The following is an 11,489-nucleotide window of genomic DNA, read 5'->3' as shown; positions in this document are numbered from 1 at the left end:
CTCACTCACTCACTCACTCACTCACTCACTCACTCACTCACTCACTCACTCACTCACTCACTCACTCACTCACTCACTCACTCACTCACTCACCACTCACTCACTCACTCACTCACTCACTCACTCACTCACTCACTCACCACCACCACACTCACTCACTCACTCACTCACTCACTCACAACTCACTCACAAAATGGGACAGCTGTCTCTCCAATTCAATTACATTTAAAGGTCTTTATTGGCATGGGAAACATATGTTAACATTGAAGCCAAAGCAAGTGAACTGGATATAGAAACTGATATAAAGAAACAGAAATGAACAGTAAACAAATGATAGATGTATATACACAGTGTTGTAACAATGTACACATGGTTAAAGTACACAAAATAAATAAATAAGCATAAACGTTGTATTTAGAATGTTGTTTGTTCTTTACTGGTTGCCTTTTTTTGTGGCAACAGGTCACGAATATTGCTGCTGTGATGTCACACTGTGGTATTTCACCCAGTAAATATGTGAGTTTATCAAAATTGGGTTTGATTTTTTATTATTTTTGTATCCGTGTAATCTGAGGGAAATTTCTGTCTCTAATTTGGTCATACATTTGGCAGCTCAGTTTCCACCTCATTTTGTGGGCAGTGTACACATACCCTGTCTTCTCTTGAGAACCAGCTCAATAGCAAGGCTATGCTCCCTGAGTCTGTACATAGTCAAAGCTTTCCTTAAGTTTGGGTCAGTCACAGTGGTCAGGTATTCTGCCACTGTGTACTCCCTGTTGTCGTGACGTTGTATTAGTTAATGTGACGGCTGTTGCTCATCGAATGATTAAAGGTTTCTAATTGCGTGATTAAATGAATCAGGCAATTATTTACTCATTAACCTGGCGCACCATGGGAAAATTAGTTTAATTGAGTTTCTATTTCCCAAAGTAACTCAAAGAATATCAGAATATCGATTTTACAACAGTCGCTAATTAATCGGTTACCTCTACAATCTCATTCTGAACGTCATATAGCCCGTGAATCTGCATGGACCCGGCTCTCACCAATGAGTTCGGACCCGGGTCTCACCAATGAGTTCGGACCCGGGTCTCACCAATGAGTTCGGACCCGGGTCTCACCAATGAGTTCGGACCCGGGTCTCACCAATGAGTTCGGACCCGGGTCAACAACTACCTACCTATTACTGTCCCTGACTGTCTCTCATATATCCACTCTCTGTCACATTCCCTCCCTCCTCTGACTGTCTCTCATATATCTACTCTCTGTCACATTCCCTCCCTCCTGTGACTGTCTCTACCCCCCTGGTTCAACATAACTTGTTTTCTATTATCTCTCTTTCTTCTCCTGCCACCAGTCCCTTCCTTCCATCGCTCCCTCATGTCTCAACATACTGTAACTCTCTCTCGTAAGAATAAGAGATACTCTGAATGATCGGCTGTGAAAACCAACTGACATTTACTCCTGAGGTGCTGACCTGTTGCACCCTCGACAAACCAATGTGATTATTATTATTTGACCCTGCTGGTAATCTATGAACATTTGAACATCTTGGCCATGTTCTGTTATAATCTCCACCCGGCACAGCCAGAAGAGGACTGGCCACGCTTCATAGCCTGGATCCTCTCTAGGTTTCTTCCTAGGTTCTGGCCTTTCTAGGGAGTTTTTCCAAGCCACCGTGCTTCTACACCTGCATTGCTTGCTGTTTGGGTATTTAGGCTGGGTTTCTGTACAGCACATTGAGATATCAGCTGATGTAAGACGGGCTTCATAAATACATTTGATTTGATTAAGAATTGTATCACCCGACACCTATTAGGTGGTAGTCATGGAAACAAAACCACTTACCTCAGTCAGCCAGCCCTGCTAACCCGGGACACCTCAGAAATGTTCAGCCGTATCATGTAAGTCCTTATCCTTATCTAACATCAGTAGGAGCAGATTCCTGGTGACATATTCAGCCGTATCATGTAAGTCCTTATCCTTATCTAACATCAGTAGGAGCAGAGGCCTGGTGACATGTTCCTGATGAAAACACCAGCGAGGCCTGCCGATATATAAATGACTAACCGACTGGCGAGATAGGCTCCTATCTAGTAGAATCTTGCCTCTCATCTTGCAAAGCATCAAATGGACTCAAGTCCAAACACAGCCATTTGAAATACAAGATGCCGAGTCCTACATTGTGAATGAACAGGCAGTCAGACCTGTATTTGTGCTCGAAGAGTCCAATATTAGTGCAGCGTTTATCAGTGTCCTGTCTGACGTAGTGAACATGCCTCTTGTCAAACATGAAGTATGGTTTGAAATGTGTTGGATTTATCATAACTTCATAATCATACTGCCACAAGAAGAACGGGAAATACTGTTAACATTTTTTTTTAAATAGCCAACATTAACATTTTGAAATGATGACAGGCTTTGCTAGACGTTTATAGCTGATCAAAATCTCATCTGCAGCTGGCCTCAATGTTGTATAGAGTAGAGGTGAGATGAATGTCAATATGAGTGTGTTTTAAACACTCTTTCATGCACACACACACACACACACACACACATACATACACACACGCACACACACACACAGGTAGCACGCATACACACACACACATACACACACACATACACATACACACACATTACACACACACACACACACACACACACACACACACACACACACACACACACACACACACACACACACACACACACACACACACACACACACACACACACACACACACACACACACACACACACACACACACACACACACACACACACACACACACAGTCGTGCTGGGCCTCGGTTGAGCAGGCAAATATATGTATATTTCTCAGCAGTGTTTCATAAGAGACAGTCATTGAGGATTCTTCTCCCATCTACACTAGAGGATCAGCAGGAATATAAATCACACAGGCAATTTGGGTGGTAGAGTCGACTAGAGACCTACCAGAGTGGTGGATTGAATACAGGACAGTATATTACTATTTAAAGGACAGTGGTGGATTGAGGACAGTGGTGGTGGATTGAATACAGGACAGTATATTACTATTTAAAGGACAGTGGTGGATTGAATACATGACAGTATATTACCCAGTAGAGGACAGTGGTGGATTGAATACAGGACAGTATATTACTAAATAGAGGACAGTGGTGGATTGAATACAGGACAGTATATTACTAAATAGAGGACAGTGGTGGATTGAATACAGGACAGTATATTACCCAGTAGAGGACAGTGGTGGATTGAATACAGGACAGTATTTTACTGTGTAAGGAGCAGGGTTGAAATATGGTGTAGTTCCACTCCTCCACCAGCAGCATCACTCGTGTACAGATGTTTGATGATTAAAGTGTGTGTGAATGAGTCCCTAAATGAGTGAGTTCCTGTCAGTCCAGAATAGATTGCAGACATGTTGATACCGGGTAATGTCTAAGGTTTCAACCTGTGTTCTCTGCCTCTATCCCCCCCACAGGAAAACCCTTACATGTGCAACAACGAGTGTGACGCCTCCACAGATGAACTAGCCCACCCTTCGGAGCTCATGTTCGATTTCGAGGGCCGCAACCCAACAACCTTCTGGCAGTCCAGTTCCTGGAAGAAGTACCCCAAACCCCTGGAGGTCAACATCACGCTGTCCTGGAACAAAACTATCGAGCTGACGGACGACATCGTCCTCACCTTCGAGTCCGGCCGCCCTGAGCAGATGCTTCTGGAGAAATCGCTAGACTACGGCAAAACCTGGACCCCTTACCAGTTTTACGCTACCGACTGCCTCGACGCATTTACCATGGACCCCAAGACGGTCAACGAGCTGACCCAGCGAACCCTCCTCGACATCATCTGCACCGAGGACTACTCCCGTGGCTACGTGTGGAAGTACGATAAAACAGTCCGCTTCGAGATCAAGGACCGGTTTGCGCTGTTCGCCGGGCTGCAGCTGTACAACATGGCGTCGCTCTACGGTCAACTGGACACCACCAGGAACCTACGGGACTTCTTCACTGTGACGGACCTGAGGATACGGCTGCTGAAACCGGCCACCGGGTCCACCATGGTAGATGAAAACAACTTGTCCCGATACTTCTACGCCATCTCTGACATCAAGGTGCAGGGAAGGTGAGAGAGTTGCTTTTATCTTTATTTAGTCTTGATTTCCCTTTACAGGTGTGTTATATCTCTCTTGCATGCTAGCAGATACCTTTGTGCTAACACTTGTTAGCATTGGCTCGCAAAACTACCTCTAACTTCATACTGGACACAGAGACATACAAATAATGGTATCCACAAGTTGCTCTGACTCTGGGGAAGTAGATACAGGGCCTCATTGCCAAAATTCCAAATGATCCCTTTAATATTCAAATCAAAATCAAAGATGATCTATTATATTGACAAGATAGTCGAGTGACCACTCTAACAATAGACATTTCCTCAAAGATGGAAGGCATACGGGAGATGTCTAGATCAGGTGGGACCATTCTAAACAATGAGAGGCCAGATACGCGTGGGCAACTCTGATATAAAGTAGTATTTTCAAAGTTGACGAAAATACCATGCGTGTCCACTTATATCAGTGCATTTGCAACAACCTAACCATTATGAAACTTATATTCCATTAAATTAGCCTCACATAGCAAATTAGCAATAAAAAACAAACATTTTTGTTGACCAAATTCGACACTCTCTCATTGACCTCTGTTCCAAAATTCCTCACTTTTATTTTCGTGGACAGATTTTCGGGCAGAGTAAACCCCTTAACGCTTCGCCTCAACCTCTCTTTTAAAATCATTAGTTGTGATTCATTTTGTATGAGCTGAATGCTCTGACGAATTCTAATAATGACTAGGATGGGGCCTGGACACATGGCTATGACCCCTGTAATTAACAGGTGTACGTCCCAAATTACATCATATTCACTACGTAGTGTGATATATAGGGAATAGAGTGCCATTTAGAACTAAAGGCCAGGTTTAAATTTGACATCCCATCTTTACATTTAAATTTGACATCCACCCCCCATCAGGAGATTCCCAACGGTTTAGAGAGATGATGAAACATAACAGATATATTATTTTATAGCCCCATAGATGCTTAATGAACCACCTGTGGATCATAAACACACTCCACAGCTGTTCACTGAATGAGACCGGTGTGTGTGTGTGTGTGTGTGTGTGAAGGTGTGTGTATGTATAGTTGGTTTATATGAGGATAACTAGGCTCAGTAATGACTCGTCTGATTGGGCCTGGGTGAGTTGGAACAGTTTGTTTCCAAATTAGAATTCAGTCAGTCGGCTTAGAATGGGAGATTAGAACAATTAGAATGTTAGGTAATTGGGAGGAGACGAGTCTGGTCATTAAGTATGTTGTCTGCTTAGTAAATAGTTACCACTGGGAACATAACTCCTCTCAGAGAACCTATAGGAGATAACAGTATTTGAGCATTCATCCTCTCTACTTCAACATTACTGGAGCATTCATCCTCTCTACTTCAACATTCCTTTTCTCTACTTCAACATAAACTGGAGCATTCATCCTCTCTACTTCAACATTCCTTTTCTCTACTTCAACATAAACTGGAGCATTCATCCTCTCTACTTCAACATTCCTTTTCTCTACTTCAACATAAACTGGAGCATTCATCCTCTCTACTTCAACATTACTGGAGCATTCATCCTCTCTACTTCAACATTACTGGAGCATTCATCCTCTCTACTTCAACATTACTGGAGCATTCATCCTCTCTACTTCAACATTACTGGAGCATTCATCCTCTCTACTTCAACATTCCTCCTCTACTTCAACATTCATCCTCTCTACTTCAACATAAACTGGAGCATTCATCCTCTATACTTCAACATTACTGGAGCATTCATCCTCTCTACTTCAACATTCCTCCTCTCTACTTCAACAATCATCCTCTACTTCAGCATTACTGGAGCATTCATCCTCTAGACTTCAACATTACTTTAGCAGACAGAACAAAAATAAGGTATTATACGGTGTTGTACTGTTGCCTCAGTGATGATCTAAAAACCCAGAGGGGACTGACACATCACTGAGGGGACTGACACATCACTGAGGGGACTGACACATCACTGAGGGGACTGACACATCACTGAGGGGACTGACACATCACTGAGGGGACTGACACATCACTCACACATCACTGAGGGGACTGACACATCACTGAGGGGACTGACACATCACTGAGGGGACTGACACATCACTGAGGGGACTGACACATCACTGACTGACACATCACTGAGGGGGACTGACACATCACTGAGGGGACTGACACATCACTGAGGGGGACTGACACATCACTGAGGGGGACTGACACTGATGTAACTCCACAGGGCTGTTGGGTTGATGTAAATCCACAGGGCTGTTGGGTTGATGTAACTTCACAGGGCTGTTGGGTTGATGTAAATCCACAGGGCTGTTGGGTTGATGTAACTTCACAGGGCTGTTGGGTTGATGTAAATCCACAGGGCTGTTGGGTTGATGTAAATCCACAGGGCTGTTGGGTTGATGTAAATCCACAGGGCTGTTGGGTTGATGTAAATCCACAGGGCTGTTGGGTTGCTGTAAATCCACAGGGCTGTTGGGTTGATGTAACTTCACAGGGCTGTTGGGTTGTTGTAAATCCACAGGGCTGTTGGGTTGCTGTAAATCCACAGGGCTGTTGGGTTGCTGTAAATCCACAGGGCTGTTGGGTTGCTGTAAATTCACAGGGCTGTTGGGTTGATGTAACTTCACAGGGCTGTTGGGTTGATGTAAATCCACAGGGCTGTTGGGTTGCTGTAACTCCACAGGGCTGTTGGGTTGTTGTAAATCCACAGGGCTGTTGGGTTGCTGTAACTTCACAGGGCTGTTGGGTTGATGTAACTTCACAGGGCTGTTGGGTTGATGTAACTTCACAGGGCTGTTGGGTTGCTGTAACTTCACAGGGCTGTTGGGTTGATGTAACTTCACAGGGCTGTTGGGTTGATGTAACTTCACAGGACTGTTGGGTTGCTGTAACTAATGAAGAGTGTCTAGTTTTCTATCTGCGAGGTTGCAACCTTATTTCACAAGTTCCTTCCTGAAGAGTTTTTTTTGTTGAAAAAGAGAACAGGTGATTGATATTAAATCTACATTTATATTTCCCATCATTTGTGTCATCTGTGAGCTTAGTTCATGTCCTTAGAACGTCTGACGAGCCCATGTGATCCTAACATTCAAGCATCCCCTTCTAAGACACTAATATTCATATTCGGAAACTCATAGTCGTATTTACACCAGTTTGGTAAACTGAGAGAGAGAGAGAGAGATGGCTCTCAAGAGAAGAAAATGAGGTGGAAACTAAGCTGCACTTCCTAACCTCCTGCCCAATGTATGACCCTATTAGAGAGACATATTGCCCTCAGATTACCCAGATCCACAAAGAATTCGAAAACAAATCAAATTTTCTCCAGGTCTCTGCGACATACTGAAGGGAGAAAAAGCTATCATCACAGAACTCAGAATGTCTATCCTGTTCTGAGAACAGCTACGACACTATCTACCAAAGCTATCATCACAGAACTCAGAATGTCTATCCTGTTCTGAGAACAGCTACGACACTATCTACCAAAGCTATCATCACAGAACTCAGAATGTCTATCCTGTTCTGAGAACAGCTACGACACTATCTACCAAAGCTATCATCACAGAACTCAGAATGTCTATCCTGTTCTGAGAACAGCTACGACAAAGGAGTGAAGTTTGGAGGAATTTAAGCTGTTAATGAAAGTATTTCAGAGGTGAACCCTGTTTGCTCACGCTCGTCTTGTTCCCAGAATTCCTGGGCATGATATGACAGGGTCCATATGGTTCTTGCCTCTAAGCGATTTATAAACTTTGAATAATTCATAAAAGCATTTAGCAACCAGTCAAAGGTGGATGCTAGAATCTATCTGTGAAAAAAAGCAACATGTCTTGTTAGTTTGAGAAGACGGAGACAAAGTCAGTATTTCTTCTTCAAAGTAATAATGCAAGTTGTGTATTTGTATATGGCCAATGCTCATCATGGGGCGATGAGTTAGTAGGTTAGTAAGTATTTGTACGTGTGAAATGCAGGTTAGTTCATTTGAGAACTACAGATGTATGACCAGGAAGATAATCCTTCAGCAACAGGAAGTTAATTATTACGTAGATTACAATTAAATAGACATTTTTTGTAAAGGTCGATACATTTAACATTTTAATTTCAAAGTGGAAATTATAAACTTCAGAAGCTTTTTTACACCTCAAATATACAACAAGTTTTACATTTCCTGCATTGCAGGGAAGTTCTGTCACACCCTGTTCTGTTTCACCTGTTTTCGTGCTTGTCTCTACCCCCTTCAGGTGTCGTCCATCTTCCACATTATCCCCAGTGTATTTATACCTGTGTACTCTGTTTGTCTGTTGCCAGTTCGTTTTGTTCGTCAAGCCTACCAGCGGTTTTCCCCTCTGCTCCTGTCTGTGTCTAGTTCCTGTTTTCTAGTTTTACCAGTTTTGACCATTCTGCCTGACCCTTGACCCTGAGACCATTCTGCCTGACCCTTGACCCTGAGACTACCTGCCGTTCTATACATTTTGGACTCTGATCTGGATTACTGACCTCTGCCTGACCCTTGACCTGACATTTTGCCTGCCCCCCTGTTCTAGTAATAGACGTTTGTTACTTCGACACTGTCTGCATCTGGGTCATACCTGAAACATGATAGACTGATCATATGAAGATCCCAGACTAATCCTGCATCTCCTTCCCTCCTCCATATGAGTCACTACTCAAATCCTCTCTGTCTGTCTGTCTGTCTGTCTGTCTGTCTGTCTGTCTGTCTGTCTGTCTGTCTGTCTGTCTGTCTGTCTGTCTGTCCTCCTCCATATGAGTCACTACTCAAATCCTCTCTGTCTGTCTGTCTGTAACCTCCCCTCGCTCACCCCTGAGTCACTACTCAAATCCTCTCTGTCTGTCTGTCTGTAACTCCCCCTCTCTCACCCCTGAGTCACTACTCAAATCCTCTCTGTCTGTCTGTGTCTGTCTGTCTGTCTGTCTGTCTGTCTGTCTGTCTGTCTGTCTGTCTGTCTGTCTGTCTGTCTGTCTGTCTGTCTGTCTGTCTGTCTGTCTGTAACCTCCCCTCGCTCACCCCTGAGTCACTACTCAAATCCTCTCTGTCTGTATGTCTGTAACCTCCCCTCGCTCACCCCTGAGTCACTACTCAAATCCTCTCTGTCTGTCTGTCTGTAACTCCCCCTCTCTCACCCCTGAGTCACTACTCAAATCCTCTCTGTCTGTCTGTCTGTCTGTCTGTCTGTCTGTCTGTCTGTCTGTCTGTCTGTCTGTCTGTCTGTCTGTCTGTCTGTCTGTCTGTCTGTCTGTCTGTCTGTCTGTCTGTCTGTCTGTCTGTCTGTAACCTCCCCTCGCTCACCCCTGAGTCACTACTCAAATCCTCTCTGTCTGTCTGTCTGTCTGTAACCTCCCCTCGCTCACCCCTGAGTCACTACTCAAATCCTCTCTGTCTGTCTGTCTGTCCGTAACCTCCCCTCGCTCACCCCTGAGTCACTACTCAAATCCTCTCTGTCTGTATGTCTGTAACCTCCTCGTACCCCTGAGTCACTACTCAAATCCTCTCTGTCTGTCTGTCTGTAACTCCCCCTCTCTCACCCCTGAGTCACTACTCAAATCCTCTCTGTCTGTCTGTCTGTCTGTCTGTCTGTCTGTCTGTCTGTCTGTCTGTCTGTCTGTCTGTCTGTCTGTCTGTCTGTCTGTCTGTCTGTCTGTCTGTCTGTCTGTCTGTCTGTCTGTCTGTCTGTCTGTCTGTCTGTCTGTCTGTCTGTCTGTCTGTAACCTTCTCTCCTCCATATGAGTCACTACTCAAATCCTCTCTGTCTGTCTGTCTGTAACCTCCCCTCGCTCACCCCTGAGTCACTACTCAAATCCTCTCTGTCTGTCTGTCTGTAACTCCCCCTCTCTCACCCCTGAGTCACTACTCAAATCCTCTCTGTCTGTCTGTGTCTGTCTGTCTGTCTGTCTGTCTGTCTGTCTGTCTGTCTGTCTGTCTGTCTGTCTGTCTGTCTGTCTGTCTGTCTGTCTGTCTGTCTGTCTGTCTGTCTGTCTGTCTGTCTGTCTGTCTGTCTGTCTGTCTGTCTGTCTGTAACCTCCCTCGCTCACCCCTGAGTCACTACTCAAATCCTCTCTGTCTGTCTGTCTGTCTGTCTGTCTGTCTGTCTGTCTGTCTGTCTGTCTGTCTGTCTGTCTGTCTGTCTGTCTGTCTGTCTGTCTGTCTGTCTGTCTGTCTGTCTGTCTGTCTGTCTGTCTGTAACCTCCCCTCGCTCACCCCTGAGTCACTACTCAAATCCTCTCTGTCTGTATGTCTGTAACCTCCCCTCGCTCACCCCTGAGTCACTACTCAAATCCTCTCTGTCTGTCTGTCTGTAACTCCCCCTCTCTCACCCCTGAGTCACTACTCAAATCCTCTCTGTCTGTCTGTCTGTCTGTCTGTCTGTCTGTCTGTCTGTCTGTCTGTCTGTCTGTCTGTCTGTCTGTCTGTCTGTCTGTCTGTCTGTCTGTCTGTCTGTCTGTCTGTCTGTCTGTCTGTCTGTCTGTCTGTCTGTCTGTCTGTCTGTCTGTCTGTCTGTCTGTCTGTCTGTCTGTCTGTCTGTCTGTCTGTCTGTCTGTCTGTCTGTAACTCCCCTACTCTCCCTCCCTCTCTCTCTTTGCTAAAGTATGCGTCTCATACTTCATAGGATACATTAAAACCTCTTCGATGTAATGTCCCCTGTTTAGGGGAACTGGGTGGTTCTGGTGCCGGTTCTGACCGACATCAGGGTTGGAAAGGTTACTTTATAAATGTAATCCGTGTCGCGACGTGACCATCATTAATGTGATGACTGATATTACCTACTACGTTTAATTATTACTCAATTCAATTAATCATGTAACAATTATTATATCTCCCGAATGAACTCAAGAGTTTCAGTCTCATTCTGAACTTCGTCGACTTCGTAAATCTGCATGAACCCTAACCTAAGTGATGAATCAGCGATACACAAATTGGCTTAAATATTTATTTACTAACTAAATAATCAAACAGAAACACACACACACACACACACACACACACACACACACACACACACACACACACACACACACACACACACACACACACACACACACACACACACACACACACACACACACACACACACACACACACACACACACACACACACACACACAGTATAGGTTATTGGTTACTAACATAATGCAATGAAAAACAGTCCCTAGTGGACTAACAAAAACATGACCAAATGAACTGCAAAGCACACTGGGCAATATTATTGGCCTTGTTTCAGGGCAGAGCTCATTAGAGTAGGGTCAGGTTTTAATGGTCAGACTTTAAACTTAGGGAACAAAAGCGTGAAGTCAACAGGACTGTGGTCCTTCTGTAGCTCAGTTGGTAGAGCATG

At 44.4% G+C, this 11,489-nt stretch overlaps 1 protein-coding gene across 3 annotated transcripts in view; it reads left to right on the top strand.

Annotated features, from left to right (window-relative positions):
- LOC124042178 (netrin-G1-like) overlaps positions 1-11,489 on the top strand; it is a 198,229-nt gene that overhangs the window by 42,836 nt on the left and 143,904 nt on the right. For all 3 annotated transcript variants that reach the window (XM_046360579.1, XM_046360580.1, XM_046360581.1), the window contains exon 3: positions 3,484-4,127. In XM_046360579.1, coding sequence (XP_046216535.1) covers positions 3,484-4,127 — 644 coding nt within the window. The remainder of the gene's footprint in view (positions 1-3,483; positions 4,128-11,489) is intronic.

The sequence above is a fragment of the Oncorhynchus gorbuscha genome, linkage group LG08 (assembly GCF_021184085.1).
Source record: "Oncorhynchus gorbuscha isolate QuinsamMale2020 ecotype Even-year linkage group LG08, OgorEven_v1.0, whole genome shotgun sequence".
Classification (NCBI taxonomy): Eukaryota; Metazoa; Chordata; class Actinopteri; order Salmoniformes; family Salmonidae; genus Oncorhynchus; species Oncorhynchus gorbuscha.
The sequence above is the reverse complement of the archived record's forward strand: the minus strand, read 5'-3'. Positions and strand labels throughout refer to the sequence as shown.